The following is a 22,937-nucleotide window of genomic DNA, read 5'->3' on the forward strand; positions in this document are numbered from 1 at the left end:
ATGGTATGTTTTTATTTTTTTTTTAATTAAAAATAATTAATGTATTTATTTTTAGTTTCCAACATTCAGTTCCACTAGATTTTGAGTTTCAATTTTTCCCCCATCTCTCCTCTCCCCCTTCCTCAGGACAGTGTGCAATCTGATTACTCATTTTCCCAATATGCCCCCCCTTCTATAACACCCCGATCTCTCATCCCACTACTTCTATTTTCCTATAAGCCGAGATAGATTTCTATAACCCATTGCCTGTGCATCTTTTTTCCCAGTCACATGTAAAAGCAATTTTTAGCATTCCTATTTTAAAAAATTTGAGTTCCACATTATCTCCCTTCCTCCCTCATCATCCATCTTAATTGAGAAGGCAAGAAATTCAACATAGGTTAGACTTGTGTTGTCATGCAAAATATTTCCACAAGAGTCATTTTGTGAAAGACTATGTTTTCCTCCACCCTATCCCACCCCTTCGCTTATTCTGCTCTCTCCTTTGACCCTCTCCCTCCTCAAAAGTGTTTGCTTCTAATTAGTCCCTCCTCCTATTTGCTCTGTCTTCTATCATTCCCCCTTATTAGCTTTCCCCTTATTTTCCTGTATGGTAAGATAGATTTTCATACTTAAATGAATGTGTATGTTATTCCCTCCTTCAGTCAAATCCAATCAGAGTAAGGTTCACTCATACTCTCTCACCTCTCCCCTGTTCTTCTTTATTTTAAAAACTCTTTTTCTTGCCTCTTTTATGTGAAATAATTTATCACATTCTACATCTCATTTTCTTCTTCACCATGCACATTCCTCTCTCACCCCTCAATTTTATTTTTTAGATATCAGCATTTCATATTCACCTTACCCTGTGAAACACACACACACACACACACACACACACACACACACACACACCAACTAAAGCTATACTGAGAAAAATCTCATGGGTTACAAATATCTTTCCATGTAGAATATAAACAGTTTAGTAAGCCCTTTATGACTTCTCTTTCTTGTTTAACTTTTCATGCTTCTCTTGATTCTTGTATTTGAAAGTCAAATTTTCTATTCAGCTCTAGTCTTTTCATGAAGAATCATTGAAAGTCTTCTATTTCATTCAATATCCATTTTTTCCCCTGAAGGATTATACTCAGTTCTGCTGGGTAAGTGATTTTTGGTTTTAATCCTATGATCTCCTGAGTATTATATTCCAAGCCCTCTGAGCCCTTATTGTAATACCAGCTAAAATTTGTGTAATCTTGTTTGTGTTTCCATAATACTTGAATTGAAGCTTTGAGCCCAGAAGCAGCTGGCACAGGAAACAATTATTCAGGAATGGAGACTCAGCTCCCTTCGGTATCCAACATCCTAGCAGAGGTGGCCACATCTCCTGTGCTATAGAAAGGATTAGTTATAAAATGTATGTGATGGTATTAGCAAAAACCTGGAAGGGCCCCTGAGACAGTGATTCATTGGACTAGTAGCCGCCCTGGGAGATCCCTGCCCACATCTCTGCCTCCAGCTCAGGGAACCCGGCCACCCTGAGCATCTCTGGGTTCCAGGCTGAGGAGAAGGCTGATTATCACTGTCAACTATGCTACTGCTCACAGTGACACATACTGAGGGAGAAGTGAGACACAACCATCTTCTCCAACATTTATCATGTTCCTTTTCTATCCTACTAGTCCATTTTGTAAGTCTCAGAGTTGTTTTAGTTTTCAAGTTTTAAGCCTTGTTCCAGGACTCAGCCAGAAAAGAAAGGAGAGCATTCCCCTATCCCTTGGGGGTGCCTGAAGCAGCTGGACAGAAACAGGACATCAGCTTCCCCAGGGCTTCAGTCTACTTCCTGGGCTTGGGGAACATATAGGTTCCCCATGTCTCCATTCCTTTCACAATCTCTCAACATTTTCTTAGTATGATTCAGTTAAGGTTTAAACCCTCAGGCCAGAGACCTGGCATGTGATAAAGATAGAAGAATGATTTCCCAGCTCAGTGTGTCCCCAGTTCTCCTGGGATGGGGCCAGAAGGACACCAGAGGCCAAGTATGCCTCAGGGCATGAGGCTGACCTAGACATTCCTATGACCTGGACAGGTTGGTTGAACCCTGGGCCAAGCAGACATCCATCCTTGTGCCCACCTGCCTTGACTATGAGGACTCTGACTTCTCCTTTTCATACTCTAGATGTTTTCCTTTTTTCCAACTGAGTTCTCTGTCCCAGCTTCCCTGGGGTACTCCCTAGTTTTCATCTTTCCTCTCTTTCTCTAATTCACTTTTTCACCTCTAGTCCTCCCTGAGGTCACTCTGAAGTTGTTTGACTGGCCAGCATCCACTTGCAGGATAGGCTACCCTCACCAATCTCTTTTTCCTTTCTTTGAAGATTCTGAGGCCCCTAATGTGCTGACATAGTGTACTGACATAATGTACTGACACTGGTGTTCAACACCCTGGGAGAGAAGGGCTTCCTGTTCTGTTCTTGAAATGGAATTAGTAGTAAAAATGAATCCTGGTATCAGCAGAAACCTGGCTGGGCCCCTGTGCAGGTGATTTATGAGGATAGCAAGAGGTCCTCACGGATCCTTCCCTTCTCATCCAGGAGCCATCCTAACCACCCACAGGGTTCCTGGATCCTTTTCCCCCAAGTCTTCACAGCTCTATTGCACCCTCCAATACCAATTCAAGTTACCCTATCACCTTCCCTATACACATTCTACTCACCCTCCTCAAGCCCCAAACTCTACTACTTCCTACTTCCCTCACAACGAAAATCACTGTAGTTAACACTTTACACAGGAGACTGAGGTAATTCAATAATTTTTCTCAATAAAAAAATAGATAGTCCTGGTATGGCAAAATGGCCTGTGGAGGTGGTCTTCTATCTTGGCTTCCAAAACACTCCCCCCCCAAAAAAACTATGAAGAATGAAATCTGAAATAATTGAGAAAACATATTTGAGCTTCAGATCATATCAATTTATTAAGGTGGTCCAGCTTCCCAGCCACAGAAGGCTAGGTTCAAACAATGTTATAAAATTTTATCACAATTCCCATAACTGAATAAAGTTTTCTTACAACACAGAAATTGGATTAGAATCATAATTGAATAATAAGGGAATGGAGCTAATCCAGAATTGAGTCACAAGATGGAGTCAATATGATAGACCAATTCCTATAATTCCTTTTGGCCATTCAAAGCAGATGAGCCATAAGGAAGTTACCTTCAGATTGGTTGAAAAGAATGTCACCCTCTGTGAAGTTATGGATAACACACAAAAGTTCCAAGAGTTCTAACATTTAATTCAACTATGGGACTGAATCCAGTTGAATCCCTAATGGGAACTGACAATACATAAGGGAGATGGGAGAGTTTCCTCACAACTTTTGGTCTCCTACTCCCCCACTGGCCAAGGTATGACAGTGAGAACTTCAAACATTCTGAAAATCTAGAGTTCTGAGATATTACCCACTGCATTGGTAGTAACGTCCACTGAAATTCATAATAAAAGACTCAAAAAAGCACTGGTCAGCTACACTGTGGAGATCTAGCCCAGTCTTGGGAGTACAATTTGATAAAGTGGTGAGAGAGAAGGCCACATATATACTAACTAGTGTTGAAACATAGCAAAAACTGACAGACATGACTATGGTGGATTAATGCAGATTTTTCTTCAAACCTATTATTCCAAAACTGGAAGTATTAGTCCTTGCTCCAGAAAAAAATTTCCCTTTGGAATCCCATTGATTCTTGGTATTTTTCAGGATATTTTTGTCTGGCTTCCAGAGGATCACATAACATTTGGGAATAAAAATGCACCCCAGTAACCCAGCACTGGAAGCCCAGATGGAGAAGATCTCCACAATCACCATAGCCTTCCCCTTGGTGCTCTGATATGTGAGGAGGAAAGAGGCCCAGACACTGCAAAACACCAACATGCTGAACGTGATGAACTTGGCTTCATTGAAGGTGTCAGGCAGGTTCCTGGCCAGGAAAGCTACAGTAAAGCTTGCTAGGGACAGAAAGCCCATGTAACCTAGGACACAGTAAAATGCCAAGGCAGAACCTTCATTACATCTAAGGATTATGTGGCCAAATTCAGAGCTTGTATCTGCCTCTGGAAAGGGGGGATGGGTTCCCAACCAGATGCCACAGAAAATCACTTGAATCCCTGAGCAGATGAGAACAACATAGTTGGACACTCTAGAATGTATGAACATCTGGATCCTGCTCCCTGGCCTTATAAACTTGAAAGCCAAAATCACTATGATGGTTTTGGCCAAAATGGAGGAAACAGCCACTGTGAACACAACAGCAAATATTGTTTGTCGTAGGAGACAGGTGGCAGGGGTAGGCTGACCTATGAAGAGCAAGGAGCAGAGGAAGCAGAAGGTAAGAGAGATGAGGAGAGTATAGCTGAGAGTCCGGTTATTGGCTTTGACTATGGGGATGTCTTGAAACTTCAAAAAGATGCACAGAACCATAACTGTGACTAAAGAGAAAGAAACAGCTACAAAGCTTAAAGTCATCCCTAAAGGTTCTTTCAGATTTAGGAAGGTGACCAGCTTGGGGAGGCAGTTATCTCTCTGCTTATTTGGATATTCATCTTCTGGGCACTTCATACACTGCTCTGCATCTGAAGGAGACAAGCAAGGAATCAGTGTTTACGTTAAGACTTATTCCCATGCTCAGATATAGGAAGTGTTCAAGAGAATTGCAGCAATTTCTTCTGCCTCTACAAGATGCAAAATCCCCTTCCCCCTTTGCTGAAAAACCATGTCCTTGGTATGTTACATGATGCTGTTGGCTAGTCCCACTCTGTTTATGGCCTTTCTTAGTGGCTGGGCTGAGATCACATTGATTCACTGTATTCCATTTACTTAAGTAATGATACTTTTTCTTTTAGTAAAATATATAGTATAATTTTCTCTTTGTACAATAAACTTAGAAATCAGAGTCTTTTTAGTATCAGATGTAAACTTTGCTTCTCTGTGTGTTGTCTTTGTGACAGCAACTCTCCCAGAAGATTGCCTGCATTAATCTTTCCTCATTCTTCCCAGCTCCCAGTGGACCTACTCCCACAGCTACTTGTGTGCATTTTCAGATATTCTGCAGTTGGCTCCTCTGTGTATGTTCCTATTTTCTTCTCCATCGAAATGGAAGCTTCCTGAATCAGTGAATGTTTCCTTTTCTTCTTTGCATCCCTACCATTTATCAATAAGAAAATCACATACTAAATAGTGATTGGTTGATGGATTGGTGATTTATTGAGTAGTTGTAAGTTTTCTTATGGGAGAGGCTTCTTTCATCTTGTAAATAGCCGTCATGTTAATGCTCAAGAAACTGATGTCATTCCATGATATATTCAACAGTGAATTCAATTAATCTCTCATACTGAGGTTTTATTAATTAGCTTAAAGCCAGGTTCTCATTAGATCATAGATGGAATTATTTTTCACTTATTTTTAGAGTAGTGAATTACAAGTTCTGTGATCCAGGTGTATACTCACCTATTCTGATTTTGTCCCAGTTAATCTCCTACATCTGTTCATTTCATGTTGCTGCTCTAAGTGTAGTGTGGTGTAGTTGGAAGAGAGCTGATGGCCAAGCCAAAGAGACTTGGCTTCAAGTCCTGCCTCTGATGCATATGCTCTTCTAATGCCGTGGAAGTCACTCAACCCCTCCGTGCTCTAGTAAACTTTAAGACATTGATCTTTAGATAAACTGCTGACCTGTGATATTGCTAATCCATAAGTGCCCTTTAGTAGTGAAGTCACAGATCTAGTCCCAAGCCTTGGTGCTATCACCACCTCTTATTATATTGATTAAATTGGACAAAGACAAAAGGCCTATTGCTTTGAGCATTCTCTACTAAGTCTGAGTATTCTGTGGATCAAACCTTGTATGTGAATTGGACAATGAGGCAAAGAGAAAAAATCATATAATGGGCTGTTAAATCAGGAGATATATGTTTCTCTGTTTGGTTAGTCCATGTGGAAACTTATAGCATCATGGAATTGTTCTGGGTTTCATGTGTGAAATAAAGCATGCAGAAAAGATATCTTTTAAGATTGACACTTGGTCAATTATAAGTAGTTGTGCCTCTTAAATAATCTCCACAAGTTACAGAAAATAATGAGAGTTATGACTCATTTTCCATTACACCTACAAGAATTAAGAACCTCGCTCCTTGACCACAACCTAAACCAAGATTTTTCACAATGTCTGAAGTTAGATACTGAAATGTTCATTTCCTTATTTTTCATTATCAAAATTAATCTTCCTAATATGACTGCTTTCAAAATTTTTCCTTTTCTAGTCCACTTCACTTCCTGAAACCATGAAATATTTAGATGCATCATTAGTCTCACTAACTTTGGTTGTTCTTCCATTTTTGAAGATCATAGTTCAAATCTGGCTGCCAAACCTGTGGGACTTTTGTCCTTGTCTTTCCACAACTTTGGGAGACCACATGAGTTCTGTTTAATGTGCTGGAAAAAGAAATGACAAACCATCCCAAAATATTCGCCAAGAAAACTCCTTGGACAGTATTACAAGGATAAAAGAAATGATACTATAGGATGAGCCCTCCAATTTGAAAAGTGCTCAATGCTGCTGGGAAAGAATGAAGAACAACTGCAAGTACTTCCAGAACTAATGCAGCAGCTGGAAAAAAGCTGAAAGGATTGTCGACTATGGATGTATGGTGATTAATGGAAAGTCTGATGCTATAAAGATCAATATTGCATAGAAACCTGGAATATAAAGTCTATGAACCAAGGTAAGCTGGATATGGTCATACAGGAGATAGAAAGATTAAACATCAATATCTTCAATGTCAGTAAACTTAAATGGATGGGAATGGTGACCATTACATATCCTACTGTGGCAAGAATCCATAAGAATAAATGGAGTACCCCTTATAGTCAATAAAAGAATGAGAAAATCATCAGTGGACTGTAATCTCAAGAATGACAGAATGATATCTGGTTAAATCCAAAGAAAACCATTCAAAATCAAAGAAATTCAAATCTATACTATAACTGCTGATGCTAAAGAGGTCAAAGTCAAGCAGTTCTATGAAGATGTACAACATCTTCTAGAAGAAACACCAAAAAAAAGATGTCACATTCATCAGAGGGGATTGGAATGCTAAAGTAGGTAATCAAAAGATAACTGAAATAACGTGCAAGTTTGGCCTTGAGGTATAAATGAAGAAGGGAAGAAATTAATAGAGTTTTGTCGGAATAACTCACTGGTCATAACAAACCATCTTTTTCAACAAGCAAAAGAATGACTACATGTAGGCATCACCAGATAGTTAACGCCCAAATCAGATTGATTATATACTTTGGGGTCAAAAGTGGACAAATACTCAATACAGTCAGTTAAAACAAGACCTGAAGCTGTATATAGCTAAGAAATAAAATTCTTATTGCAAAATTCAGACATAAATTGAAGACAGTAGGGAAAATCATCACACTCTAAAGGGATGACCTAAATAAACATATTTTATGAATATAAAGTAAAATGATACAGTTTTTTCATGTTTACTTACTTATTTTTAGCTTTCAACATTCCTTTCCACAATTTTGAGTTCCAAATTTTCTTCCTGTCTCTCCCGTTCCCCAACCCAAAACACTGTGCATTGTGATTACCCCTTTCCCCAATCTTCCCTCCCTTCTCTCACACCCCTCCCTTCCCTTATCCCCATCTTCTCCCTTTTCTTGTAGAGCAAGACAGATTTCTATACTCCATTACCTGTATTTCTTATTTCCCAGTTGCATGCAAATACAATTCTCAACATTCGTTCCTAAAACGTTGAGTTCTAACTTCTCTCCCTTCCTCCCCCCTCACCCATCCCCACTGAGCTATTCAGTATAGGGTATATGTGAATAGCTTTGCAAAAGACTTACATAATAGTCATGTTGTGTAAGACTAACTATATTTCCCTCCATTCTATCCTGCCCCTCATTATGCTATTCTCTCTTTTGACCGTGTCCCTCCCCAAAAGTGTTTACTTCTAATTACTCCCTCCTCCCATTTGCCCTCCCTTTATCATCCCCCCACCTCACTCATTCCCTGCTCCCCTACTTTCCTGTAGTGTAAGATAGATTTTAATACCAAATTGAGTGTACATTTTATTTCCTCCTTAAACCAAATATGATGAGAGTAAGCTTCACTTTTTCCCTCTCACCTTCTGCCATTTTCTCCTCCATTGAAAAAGCTTTTTCTCTCCTCTTTTGAGAGATAGCTTGCTCCATTCCATTTCTTCCTTTCTCCTCGCAATATAATCCTCTCTCACCCCTTAAGTTTATTTTGTTAGATATCATCTCTTCCTATTCAATTCACCTGTGTCCTCTGTCTACATATGTATACGTGTGTGTATAATCCCTCCAACTACTCAAATACTGAGAAAAGTTTTAAGAGTTACAAATATGATCTTTCCATGTAGGAACGTAAATAGTTCAACGTTAGTAAATCTCTTAGAATTTCTCTTTCTTGTTTACCTTTTCATGCTTCTCTTGACTCTTGTGTTTAAAATCCAAGTTTTCTATTCAGCTCTGATCTTTTCATCAAGAATGCTTGAAAGTCACCTATTTCATTGAATGACCATTTTTTTCCCTGAAGTATTATACTCAGTTTTGCTGGGTAGGTGATTCTTGGTTTTAATCCTAGTTTCTTGGACTTCTGGAGTATCGTATTCCCAGCCTTTCAATCTCTGAATGTAGAAGCTGCTAGATCTTGTGTTATACTTATTGTGTTTTTACAATACTCGAATTGTTTCTTTCTAGCTGTTTGCAATATTTTCTCCTTGATCTGGGAACTCTGGAATTTGGCTACAATATTCCTAGAAATTTTTCTTTCGAGTCTCTTTCAGGAGATGATCACTGGATTCTTTCAATATTTTTTTTTGCTGTCTGATTCTAGAATATCAGGGCAATTTTCCCTGATAATTTCATGAAAGATGATGTCTAGACTTTTTTTGACCATGGCTTTCAGGTAGTCCCCTAATTTTAAAATGGTCTCTCCTGGATCTATTTTCCAGGTCACTTCTTTTTCCAATGAGATATTTCACATTGTCTTCTATTTTTTCATTCTTTGGTTTTGTTTTGTAACTTCTTGGTTTCTCATAAAGTCATTAGCTTCCATCTGCTCCATTCTAATTTTTGAAGAACTATTTTCTTCAGTGAACTTTTGAACCTCCTTTTCCATTTGGCTAATTCTACTTTTTAAAACATTCTGCTCCATTCTAGTTTTTGAAGAACTATTTTCTTCAGTGAACTTTTGAACCTCTTCCATTTGGCTAATTCTACTTTTTAAAACATTCTTTTCCTTATTGGCTTTTGGGACCTCTTTTGACATTTGAGTTAGTCTATTTTTAAGGGTGCTATTTTCTTCACCATCTTTTGGGTCTCCTTTAGCAAGCTGTAGACTCACTTTTCATGATTTTCTTGCATTTCTCTCATTTCTCTTCCCAATTTTTCCTCCACATATCTTACTTGATTTTCAAAATGCTTTTTCAGCTCTTCCAGTGCCTGAAACCATTGCATATGTATTTTTGAGGTTTTGGGTGCAGAAGCCTTGACTTTGATATCTTCCTCTTATGGTATGCATCGTTCTTCCTCACTCAAAAGGATGCAAGAAAATACCTGTTTAATAAGAAAGTAGCCCTCTTTAGTCTTGCTTTTTTCCCCATTTTTGGGCATTTTCCTAGCCAGTTACTTGACTTTTGAATCCTTTGTCAAGAGGAGGATATACTCTACTGATACATAAGTTCTCAGTTCCTCCAAGGTGGCATAATCAAGGGAGACGAGTTTACTCCTCTTCAGCCCTGCGTTTTGGACTGGGAGCAACCACAGGCTTTTCTGCCCAAGGTCTGCAAGTAGAATTCACTCTCCACAACCACCTCCAGCTTGACCATGCCAACAGAGCTCCTCCTCACTGAGGGCTGAGATCCAGATCAGCATCTTGATTCCCTCAGTGACTTTAGGTGGAGGGCTCCAAAAATGGATTGTGTGGCTCCAGTGACTGCTGCTGGGGGTTCCAGACCACATTCCCTGCTCACATAGGTGAAAGAGCTTTCTCACTGATCTTTGAAGCTCTCTTTGATGGTTGTGGATTGAGCAATCTGAAAACCACAGCTGCTGCTGGGGATTCCGCCCTTAGAGGCCTACTCTGTTCCTGTCCCTGCTGTGCTGCAGGGCTGAGGCTGGGCTGAACTCCACTCCACACCTGGTGTGATAGACCTTTTCTGTCAGCCTTCCAGACTGTCTTGGGCTGGAAATCTCTCACTGTCGTTTTGTGGCTTTTGCTGCTCTCGAATTAATTTGGAGTCATTTTTTCATGTATTTTATGGGCTATGGGGGAGAGCTTTTACAGGTCCATCCTGCTATACTCCACCATCTTGGTTCTGCCCCCAAGTGATACATGGATTAAAGAGATTGGATATGGTAGAGTGCCTGAAGAACTACGGGCAGAGAGTAATTTTTCTGGAGACAGCAACAACAACAACAAAGCCTCCAAAAGAGAAAAGAAGAGCAAGAAAGCAAAATAACTGTCTGATGTGGCTTTACAAATAGCTGTGGAAAGAAGGAAAGTGAAAGTTAAATGAGGAGAAAGATGAACCCCACTGAATCCAGAATTCCAGAGAATAGGAGGAAGAGATAAGGTTTTCTAAAATGAGTAGAAGAAAAAAGTAGAATGGGAAAGATAAGATTTCATCAAGCAAAATAGACATATCAAGGAAATAATTTTTGTAAAAATGGGCATGATAAAAGACATAAAAGGTAGGGCATTAACAGAAAGAAAAGAGATTAAGAAGAGGTGGAGAAATGCACATAAGAACTATAGAACAAATATATTAACGTCACTGGTAACCACAATGGTGTGGTTACTGATCTAGAGCCATAGAGCCTGGAGAATGAAGTCAAGTAGGCCTTAGGAAGCATTGCTGACAATAAAGCTAATGGAGGTGATGGAATTCCAGCTGTGCTGTATACAACACCAAAAGATGATGCTGTCTGAATCCTGTTCACAATATTCCAGCAACTTAGAAAAAAAAACTTAGCAGGCCATGGGATTGGAAATGAAGAGTTTATGTTCCTGTCCTAAAGAAGAGCAGCTCCCAAATGGTGAGAGGAAGGGGAGAGGCCACAAGAGGCAGCTTTCTCTTTCCCTACTCCCTTCTTTGGAGCCAGGAAATTTCCAGCTGCCTGTCTTATCACTACTGTTCAATATCATAACGAATAAGCACATGCAGTTTCTCACAGCCTTCATACATATATACATATACATATATGTACATATATATTTCTTTTCAACATATTTAAACTATAAGTCTTCTTTCTTTTTTTTAAAATACTCTTCCAGTGCCCTTCAAACACCATATACTTCTTATTTGCTTCATATTCTTCTCCTAATATTTCTTTTACTTGCTCTATTCCTAAAGTCTATATATTTCAGTTCTATCCCACACCATCTATAGAACAGAATTTCTCCTTTAGTACCAAAAGTTGTTACTCTAAACCAATAACTTATTGAGATTTTTATTCCTAATTTGTATTGTTCTTTTCAGTTTAGGTGACCTTTCCACTAATTTATCCACAGTAGTCGAATTATTGTTTGATTAGTTGCAGTGATGGTATTCTCTAAACACGAAAGCACCTCCTATCTCTTCCACTCTCCCAGAAGGGGAAAGAGACCTTCACTACACAAGTTTGGGAGGCAAACCCTTCCATAAACTCATTAAAATATTCTTACCAATCAATTTTTCAGTCACTTTTTTTAGTCCTGTCTGACCCTATTTGGGGTTTTCTTGATGCAGATAATGAAATAGGTTGCCATTTTCTTTTCCAGATCATTTCACATGTGAGGAAGCTGAGGCAAACACGGTTAAGTGACTTGCCCAGGATCACACAGCTAGTGAATGTCTGAAGCCAGATTTGAACTCAGGAAGACAAGTACCCAGCATTCTATCCATTGTGCCACCTATATTCCCTTCTTAGAAGTTAACACTTTCCTTCTTAGCAATAATAAGGCACTAGTAAGGGCTCTCAGTTCTCCCAGTCCCAGTTGATAGCTTACAAAAGTCTGATCTTTTCGAATATCAACTGAAATCTATTGTGTCATTAACAGTGGTAAAAAAGGATTTTTCCAAATTCATGTGTACTTTCTTCTTTCTTTTTTTTTTTGTTTACTTACTCTTCAGTTTTCAGAATCTGGGTAGAGTTAACATTCTGTAATTTCCAAATAGAGTTGCATTTTTTTATTCCTAATGGCACATCTAATAGTAGCATATATTTTTAAACTTTAATAAGTTGATTGCATTGAAGAGCAATATAAAGCTTGTTCCAATTATGCCTGAAGGACAGCCACTTACTTGACACTTACAAAACACATTGCTGTGATGTCAAATATTGTGGGGGGCACCTGTGGGGACTGAGTGCTATTGGGGGAGCAGTAAACAATTTGCATAGGAGATCTCATCTTGAATAGCTTTTAAAGGAATTTAGGCATGAGGATAAAGGAATGTTTCACAGAAAGGGGGCTCATAGAAAACATAGGGGCAGGGAAATTTAAGAGCCTTCAGAGGCTTCCCTGAAACCTCTACAATATTGAAAAATTCAATTAAAATCAGACTTACTCAGTAGGACTAATTTAGAGATGCTAGTATTTAACAATACTAGATTGTGTCACCAATCTTGGGTGACTTGGAGTTCATTGTTTTGGGAAGAGAAATGGAGAAGCATAATTGAGCTGAGGAAAACAAAAAGCCCTCTCCTGGATCTACAGTATCTCCCTCTGCCCCACATCTTCATACATTAATTTTCCTCTCTCAACCTCTGAAGTCATACCACCTTTTATTCTTGAAATATTTTTTTTTCTTTCTAGAATCTTTGGTGATCTGGCCTTTCCACTTAGAGTAAAGACATTTATGTGAATCTCAAGGTTTTGAGTTTGCCCCTGACATTGACTGCATGAGGGCCTCTGAAACAGTTTGTATTACAGTCCATAAAATAGACTGATCATGCTAAGATAGCATGTGAGGGGGACAAGAATGGTTTGAAGTGAAGCTGCGTGCACTGTGGTGATGACAACTTACTTTTCTTTTTCCCATGTTTCTTTCTCCTGCTTGATCTTTTCCTAGTTTTCTTTCTGCCAATTTTCACAAACAAAAAGGGCACTGTCCTTCAGTTGAACTATAGCCATCTCATGCCATCCAGGATATACTTTATAGAAATTCTTTCTTGTTACAAGAAATGACTGGCTTATAAAGTGCATGCTGATCATACGTAGGTCCTGCAGGTTTTGGGGGCAGAGTCATCTCCTATGCATTATAGTACTTTTGCATAGATAATAAAAAAAAACAAACAAGGATTAGAATTCTAACTCTTCTCTTGCTCTGTCTCCTGGAACTTATTCTAGTTCTACACAATCATTCAACCTTTAAGCAAAGTTTGCCTCACCTACTCAAATCTGATGCAATCATCTTCATCATTACAGTCCCAGGGTCTATGCCCTTGGGGTGAGGGACCATTCCCCTCTTCCAAAGTCATCCTATTTATTGATCCCTTAATTGCTTGTATTTCTGTCATGGAGAGTAGAGTTACTATTAAACCAATTACACCTTCTTAAGCAGAATAATTACCTCTGAATATGGCTTGAAAGTTCTCCAAAATTGATCTGTGGTTCTCTTTAATTCTAGGAATGTATTTCTCCAAGTAGAATGGTTGAGAGTGCTGAAAGGTTTATGTTGTGTAATGAAAAAAAGATTACGTATGAAAAAATACTCTAACTCACTATTAATTGGAGAAAGGTAAATTAAACCAATTCTGAGGTGCTACCTCATACTTCATTATTGTGTACAGAAAAGGAAAATGACAAATGTTAGAGGGGGAAAAATGAGACATTAATTGACTCTTGATGGAATTGTGAACAAGTTCAACCATTCTGTAGAGGAGTTTGAGATGCCATAACAGCAAACAACTAGTTCAATTTTCCAAAATTTCTATATCCCAAAACAAAAAAAAGAAAAAAAGACCTATATGTACAAAATGTTTATATAGCTATTTTCTGGAGGAAATGAACTAGAAATTGAGGGGATGCCCATCAATTATGGAATGACTGAACATATTGAAGTATGCAATTATGATGCAATATATCATATTTTAAGAAGTAGTGAGCAGAACGCTCTCAGAAAAAAACCTGAAAAGGCTTACATGAGCTGATGAAATGCGAACTGTACTGTGTTCAAAGTATCAGTAATACTGTAAGATGATTAGTTGTGAATAATATAGATATTCCCAGTAATATCCACAACAAAAATGAAGGATTTATGATGAAAAAAGCTAGCCCTACTTAGAGAAAGAATTAATGTTGTCTGAATACAGTTTGAAGTATGCTTTTTTAAATTTTATTTTTCTTGAGGTTTTCTTTTGCTATATATTTTCTTTCACAATAATATGGAACTGTTTTGAATGACTGCACATATATATTACCTATACTGAACTGCTTGCCTTCTCAATGGTGTGTATGGGGAGGGAGGGAAGGAGAGGATTTGGAACTCAAAGTTTTAAGAGAATATGTTTAAAATTGTTTTTATATGTAATTGGGAAAATAACTAAAAGAAAAAGAAAGAAAGAAAAAGAAAAAAATTTTCCTCTGGAGTCCCTTGTTCTCATATGATCCTTCACCATTAATGAAGTTCATGGGGGTCGTAGGTGAATGTAAAAGAATACTTGCTGTTTTTTTCTATATCAATGGCCATTAGAAAGGAGTTCCCTGAAGAAATTTACCCATCCAACTGGAGATCTCCCTTTCTGGGCATGGAGAACAGTCAAAGCAGCAGGCTGCCTTCCCTTGCAAAGGAGTTTTCCTGAATCCAGGACCACAGCTGTCACTGCATACTCCACGGGGAACCTAAGACAGTAATAGCAGACTAGAATACACACCTTTAACTGTGACGTTTTTTACTAAAGGTTTCAGCAAAAACTAGAATTGGCAAAATGGAAAAGGAGGTGCAAAAGCTAACTGAAGAAAACAAATGGTTAAAAATTAGAACTTGTCATGAAGAAACTAATGACTTTGAGGCATCAAGAATCAGTCAAAAAAAATCAAAAGAATGAAAATATGGAAGACAATGCATAATAACTCATTTAAAAAATTGATCCAGAAAATAGATCCAGGAGAGATAATTTAAGAATTATTGGTCTACTTGAAAGCGATGATGAAAAAAAGGAGATTTGGCAGCATTTTTCCAAGAAGTTTTCAAGGAAAACTGTTCCAAGGTCCTTGAACCAGAAGGCAAAATAGCCATTGAAAGAATCCACTGAATGCCTCCTGAAAGAGATCCCAGATTGAAAACACCAAGGAATGTTGTAGCCAAGTTCCAGAATTTTCAGGTCAAGGAGAAAATAGTGCAGGCATTCAGAAAGAAACGATTCAAATATTTTGGAACAACAGTGAGGAGCTATGGGACCTTGCAACTTCTAAATAAAGATCAGAGATCTTGGGAGAAGGTATCCTTTAAGGCAAAGGAGCTTGGATTACTACCAAGGATAAACTACCCAGAAATTTGAGCATAATCTTTCAGGCAAATGAATGGACATTCAATGAAGTAGGGGGTTTCCAGGCCTTCCTGATGAAAAGAATAGAGCTCTACAGAAAATATGATCTTCAAATACAAGATTAAAGAGAGAGATAAAAAGCAAATAAAAAAGTGAAAAAAATGTTATTCAATAAGACCAAACTGTTTACACCCCTACATGGGAAGATGGTAGTCATAAATCTTTTCTTTATTACTCAAAAACTTTCTTTAATACAAGGTAGTGCTCCAACTCAAACACCACACGCACTTGTGCATACCTTACTAAAGAGGTCCCAAGGAAGGTTGGGTCATGCATTAAGTGTTTTGGATGAGGATTTTGGCATGACCTAACATGGGTTCTGGTATGAGAAAAAGTGGTCCCAAATGAAGCACAGATCTCTCCCCTCTTCTTTGATGAGATCCCTCAATAGAAGTGAGACAAGATTTCAGTGCCATAACAATGAGGAGGCCACAAGGATCCTGGGGGGTAATGGAAAGATTCGGTTTCTTTACAGTATTACAAAGTGTGTTTTAAGAAGAAGAAAAAAGTAGCCCTGACCTGCCCACAATCTGTTAATCAGTTGGAGCTATAGGACCTGTAGGAGAACTGAGCACAGTACATGTGGGCAGTGGACAAGTCTTGGTTTATGACTGGTATTAAGAAGATCTCGGGGCTCCCCTACACTATCATCACTTGTAAAGAAGCAACTAAGTCTGAGGGACATATTGCATGTACCCAGTTGAGACCAGGAGCTGGGTATATAATGCATTGAAGCTAGTCATCGGTCTGGGGTCTATTTTTACATGAGGAGGAAAACAAAAATTCCAGTCTAGCTCTTCAGGATAAAACAACCAAAGCAACACACCTGATTACCTGCAAACCTGCAACTCAAAACTATCTTTAGAACACCATCCTTAAAGGTTCTGCTAAAGTTTGAAGTATGGGAAAGTAGTTCAGCTTTTCTCTCCTCCCCATTTCGAGCCTGGGAGTGTTTTCCATTGTGGAAGGACATTTCTAACTACAAGGCAGAAGTATCTGTTGTGAGACAGATTATAGAGAAAGGGCCATATATAGGGTACCAGAGAAAGGGTCATCAGTTTCTTTCATGCTGATATCCTCTTCCTTCAGAGCAAACTTTCTCCTCCACATCTCTGAAATAAGGATAGTTGAGTCTTCTTCCTTCATCAAGCTCTAATTCAGGTCTTGGCTCTGCTTCATCAGGTGAATGTCGTTCAGGATGTCTATCATATCTGCAAAGCTGCTAACCTTTGAGAGAGATGCAGAGTTGGCATCTTCAGCCAGGCTGCTGACAGCTTTGGAGTCAGTTTTACAATATTCAGAGCTGGTAGAACAAAGCATGGGAATGGATGGAAGCTCAGTCCTTTCTAACTCTGCCTCCTCTGTGATGTCGCTAATGACAAAGAAAGTTGTGGAGTGGAATGAGGACCCAAAACAAGGTAAGGGAGAAGAGACATCTGAACTTCCTGAAGAAAAGAAATCTGGTGTTAATGAAACCAAGGTTCCATTTGCTGCCACAAACTTGGCAATCTGGCTGTGTAGGTGACTTAGCTCATCTTGTAATTCAGTGGTTCTGCTCAGGGTTGGTAGGCCAGGCTTCTTCAAGACCAGGAGCCTCTCCTCCATCCCTCAAAGGCTGGGCACTGAGGCATTGCACTGCATGACAAACAGCAGGCTGTGCTTCCACTTATGCTGCAAGGGTGGGGTGTCACTCCTGACTCAAGCTTAGGTTTCCTCTACATCTGCTGCTATCCAGTCAATATGAGCCAAAGTAAGAACAGGGGGCACATCACTCAGAAATAGGTCAGAGATGTTGTGCAGTGTTTGCTAAATCTTTCAGAATTCTTTCAAGACAAATAGGGAGGTTAGTGTAATAATCCTGGAACAGGTAACAAACTCATCCAGGGAAACCAGGTGCTCTCATCTTAATTTGTCTTAGGTATAACTCCATAATAAGCAGATTTGTTCTCTTCACCAGTCTGAGGAGGATAAGAAGGATGGCTGGGTTGCAAGCCTCAGGAACTGGGAGGATATTGCTGCCCTTGACAATTGACAATGAAAGGATGTCCAAGGACACAGCTTCAAGGGCAGATTAGTTCCAATCCTCCACACTATGCTATGAACAGCTCCATGTGGTTTGTTCTGCCAGAGTGGGACAGTGGGATCTGTTTCCATCTCCGATATCACACCTGGCTTCCACCTGGCGGGGCTTCCTCATGTTAGGCCATCTTTGGGAACAACAGGCCTCTTTAACTCATAGCTCCTCAGTACTCATAAATCTTAAGAACAGTATCTTTATTATGAAATGAAAAGAGGTATACCTAGATAGAGCGTGTGGGTATAAGTTACCTGATATGATGATAAAAAATCTAATTAAGGGGTGAAAAGGGATTGCAATGGGAGAAGAGGAAAGGAGGAAGCAGAAAAGGGTAAATTACAGCCCATGAAGAGGCACAAAGACCTATTACAGTAGAGGGAAAGATGGGAGGCAGATGACCATTGTTTGAAGTTTATTCTCATTCAATTTGATTCAAGGAGGGAATAACATACTTAGGTATAGAAATCTAATCTGCCCTACAGGCAGTAGGATGGGAAAGGCATAAGAGCAAGCACTCCAGCATACACAGGAGTGCCTGTTGCACATGTTCTTTGATATACTTTTCTAAAAGAAATGCAACTTAAGAGGGATAAACAATTTTACTTTACTCAAATAAATGTATCATCCACTTAGTTCAGGGGAAAAGTCAGTACCCTGAACATCAGAGAAAATACAAACAGAAATTACAAGCAGCAATTAAAAAATAGAGAGGCCAACAGACAGGGCTTCCACCTCTTTCACCAGAGGCAATACATACATCCTTATTAGAGCAAGAAGCACCAGCATCTGGGTTTTCAAAGCTGGGGGGCTTTTAAATCACTTCCCAGAGTCTCCTCTGGTTTAATCACGCAAACACTCTTCCAATAATTTGAGCACCAAAGCAAAACCTCACCTCAGAATATATTTATATATATATATATATATATATATATATATATGTACATATGTATATATATTATATATCTGTACAAATATAAATATGCACATATGTACATATATACATATATATACACACATACACATGTATATAATGTGTATACATAGGTATGTGTATGTGTGTGTATATATGTGTGTGTGTGTGTGTTCATCCTTCCTTGTTGAAGAAGGCTATGCCATCAGAGAAGTAATGACATGACTGTCACTTGACTTTGTTTTGAGTGAGGGAGGGCTGGGCAGATCACCAGCCTCACTTCTCCTCCAGAGCCATCTGAATCCAGAGACCAGATATTCATCAGGATGACTGGAGATGACCCAGGAGGCAACTGGGGTTAAGTGACTTGCTCAAGGTCACACAGCTAGTGAGTGTCAAGTGTCTGAGGTGAGATTTGAACTCAGGTCCTGCTGACTCCTGCCCTGGTGCTCTATCCACTGCACAACCTAGCTGCCCCATATATATGTATAGGTGTATGTATGTATAAATACACTTTTCAAAGCTTGAGGGCATGACCTAGTGCCTCATTAGCAATTAACAAACCGTGTGGACCTTCATGCTAAACAAACCTCTCCTAATCAAACTTACCTTAATAGCTTCACTTGAGGTCTATTAATGGGTGAGGAAGATTTTTAACTCACATTACAAAAGGAGAATGAAACAGGAATGGATATTTAGAAAAGAGGGAAGAAATAGTAAGGGAAAAGGGAAAGCAAAAGGAACAGCCTGAGAGAAGGGAAGGAAGACTGAAGGAGGTGGTGCTCAAAAGCAAACTCTCTTGAGGAGGGAGAGAGGAGGGAGAAATAAATAAAAGCATATATGGGGAGAATAGAATGGAAAGACACAAATAGTAATCATAACTATGAACACGAATGAGATGAAATCTGTCATAAAACAGAAGTGGATAGCAAAATCAATTGAAACCATGATCCTACAGTATGTTGTTTAAAAGAAACACATTTGGAAGAGGAGAGGCAGAGGCAAGATGGCAGAATAAAAGCAGGGACCTGCTTGAGCTCTCCCCCAAACCCCTCCAAATACCTGGGAAAGTGACTCTAAACAAATTCTGGAGCTACAGAACCCACAAAATTACAGATTGAAAAAATATCCAGCCCAACACAACGTGGAAGGTTAACAGGAAGGGTATATTGCATCAGGCTGAAAGTACAGCACATTTCAGCATGGGTGCACCAGTACAGACAGGGCTGGAGCAGACATCAGGTGACTGAATCACTGGCAGTTGTGGCATTTTCCATACTTCTCAACCCACAAATACCAAAGACAGTATAAAATGTCAATGGAAAAATTCTGTGGGACCTGGATGAAAGAGGAAGGAGGTCCTGCACCAGCCTTGGTGTAGGTAGGGCAGGCTGTTGGCAGCAGCAGCAGCTACTGATGCTTCCACAGCTCTGGGACCACCGATGGTAGGGGATTGAGTGGTTGATACAAAACCCCAGAAATCTGGGACAGTACACCCACAACCATACTTACCCCAACCCCCACTGGAAACAGACGTCTACCTCGTCAAAAATTTTAAAAAGTCAACTATTTGACTGAAGATGAGCAAACAGTGTAAAAAGACTCAGACTATAGAATCTTACTTTGATGACAAAAAAGATCAAAACATACAAACAAAAGAAAACAACAAAGTCAAAACTCTTACATCGAAAGTCTCCAAGAACAAAATGAATTGGTCACAGGCCATGGAAGAGGTCCAAAAGCATTTTGAAAATCAAGTAAGAGAAGTCAAGGAAAAATTGGGAAGAGAAGTGAGAGTGATGCAAGAAAATCATAAAAAATGAGTCAACAGCTTGCTAAAGGCATCCCAAAAATGCTGAAGAAAATAACACCTTGAAAAAAATAGACTAACCCAAGTGCTCAATATCTCATTGGACAAAAAACACAGTGATTTGGAAAATAAATCCAGGAGAGACAATGTATAAACTATTGGACTACATAAAGGCCATGATCAAAAAAAGAACCCAGACATCATCTTTCATCTTGCTAGTGCTACATTATGAAAAGTAAACAGGAAAAAGAAATCAAAAGGGAATTGTTAAAGTTGAACTCTTTAACTTCCTACATTGAAAGATGATATTTGTAACTCATGACACCTTTCTCAGTATTATGGTCTTTGGAGTAGATTGATAGATAGATAGGTAGATAGATAGGTAGATAGATAGATAGATAGATAGATAGATAGATAGATAGATAGATAGACAGACAGACAGACAGACAGACAGACAGACAGACAGACAGACAGACAGACAGACAGATAGATAGATAGATAGATAGATAGATAGATAGATAGATAGATAGATAGATAGATAGATAGATAGATAGATAGATAGGTAGGTAGGTAGGTAGGTAGGTAGGTAGGTAGGTAGGTAGGTAGGTAGGTAGGTAGATAGATACATAGAGGAGACAGGGTGAGCTGAACATCAAGCGATGGTATCTAAAAATAAAATTAAGAGGTGAAAGAGATATATATTGGAAGGAGAAAGGGAGAGATAGAATGAGATAAATTATCTCACATAAAAGGCGCCACAAAAAGGTTTCTCAATGGAGGGAAAGAGGGGGGAGGTGAGAGAGAATGGATGAACCTTATTCTCATCAGATTTGGCTTGAGGAGGGAATAACATACACACTCAATTGCGTATTTTACCCTACAGAAAAGTAAGGGGGAAAAGGATTGGGGGGGTGGTGTTGATAGAAGGGCAGGCAGATGGGGGAAGGAGCAATCAGAATGTATGTCATCTCAGGTTGGCAGGGAGGGGAGAGATGGAAAGAAAATTTGAAACTCAAGATCTTGTGGGAATGAATGCTGAAAACTAAAACTTAATAAATTAATAAAAAAGAAATTAAAAAAGAATATCTCTAACTGAATAACTATACAAATTCATTTCTAGAGGCTTTTTCCACGTGGTGAGATCTCAAGAACTGGTTTTTCATGCAGAATCAGGAAAAACAGATGAAAATAATTTTTTTATAAACTCGTGTTTGACTACAGAGCTTCTCTGTCCAATTGTATGACCTTAACACTCATTGAAAAGGAAGGAATGTGAGCTCCATGTATGCATGCTGTCCTTCAAATTATCTTGATTGAACCCATCAGGAGGGCTAGGATGAGTTTGGAATAAAATTTAAAAGTCATTTAAAATTATAAATACTGGAGAGATGTGGAAAAATTGTAAGATTAATTCTTTATAAGTAATCTGATCCAAACATTCTGGAAAGCAATTTGGAACTATGTCCAAACAAAAGCGTGCGTACCCTTTGACTCAACAATGCCACTTCTGGGGCTATATCTCAAAGAAATCATAAAAATGTGAAAAGGACACACATGTACACAAATATTGCTAGCAACTCTTTTTCTGGTGGCCAAGAACTGGAAATCGATTGGATGTCCCTCAATCGGGGAATGGCTAAAGAAGTTCTGGTATATGAATGTAATGCAATACTATTGTCCTTTAAATAATGAGCAGGTAGACTTTAGAAAAACCTGGAGAGATTTATAAGAACTGATGCTGAGTGAAGTGAGTAGAACCAGGAGAACATTGTGCACTGTAACAGCCATGTCATGCAATGACTGACTTGACTAGACTTCACTCTTCCCCACAATGAAAGGACCTAAAACAACCCCAAAAGACTCATGTTGGAAAATGCCATCCACATGTAGAGACAGAAATTCTGAGTCTGAATGCAGACAGAAGCATACTCTTTGCTTTCTTTTTTTTTGTTCTGCTTTCTTTTATTTTCTTTCTCATGATTCCTGCCATTTGTTCTAACTCTTCTATACAACTAGGTTAGTATGAAAATATATTTAATAAATTGTATATGTAGAGCCTACTTTGGATTGCACACCTTGTTGGGGAGGGAAGAGGGGAAGGATTCAGAGAAAATTTAAAACTTAAGGAAGAGAATGTTGAAAACTAAAAATAAATTTCCTTTAAAAAATGTTCACTAGATGTTTTTAATTATAAGTATGTGTCATGTAGAATACATTTAATAAGGTAAGAATTATACCTGTTATTAGAAGAGCAAAGGTGTCACTTTAATTACTTCTGTCTTCAAACTCCACCATCCCCACACTATAACAACCTCCCATGTGAAATCTAAATCAAGGGAGATTTGAGGATGAGGTAACAGAACTACTGGAAGCCTCAATGCCACTTGGTTAACTGAATTGATCTAAATTGATTCATCGCCTTCAATCACAAAAAGATAAGACAATGCACAGACTACTGGATTTGTAAAGGATCTTGGAAAAGACTTGAACTTTGGTATGTTGCTTGTATCATTTGTAGAATGAATAGATAAAAGACCCATGAC

General features: G+C 38.8%; 1 protein-coding gene and 1 pseudogene across 1 annotated transcript in view; both read right to left on the bottom strand.

Annotated features, from left to right (window-relative positions):
- Positions 1-2,875: 2,875 nt before the first annotated feature.
- The window catches only part of LOC140498866 (vomeronasal type-2 receptor 26-like), a 48,512-nt gene continuing 28,450 nt past the window's right edge, over positions 2,876-22,937 (bottom strand). The window contains exons 5-6 of the mRNA XM_072599647.1: positions 14,767-14,890; positions 2,876-4,604 (exon numbers count right to left, since the gene is read on the bottom strand). Coding sequence (XP_072455748.1) covers positions 3,625-4,604; positions 14,767-14,890 — 1,104 coding nt within the window. The 3' untranslated portion in view covers positions 2,876-3,624. The remainder of the gene's footprint in view (positions 4,605-14,766; positions 14,891-22,937) is intronic.
- On the bottom strand, positions 15,456-17,754 carry LOC140498867 (mitochondrial fission regulator 1-like; annotated as a pseudogene).

Source organism: Notamacropus eugenii, chromosome 4, assembly GCF_028372415.1.
Source record: "Notamacropus eugenii isolate mMacEug1 chromosome 4, mMacEug1.pri_v2, whole genome shotgun sequence".
Taxonomy (NCBI): Eukaryota; Metazoa; Chordata; class Mammalia; order Diprotodontia; family Macropodidae; genus Notamacropus; species Notamacropus eugenii.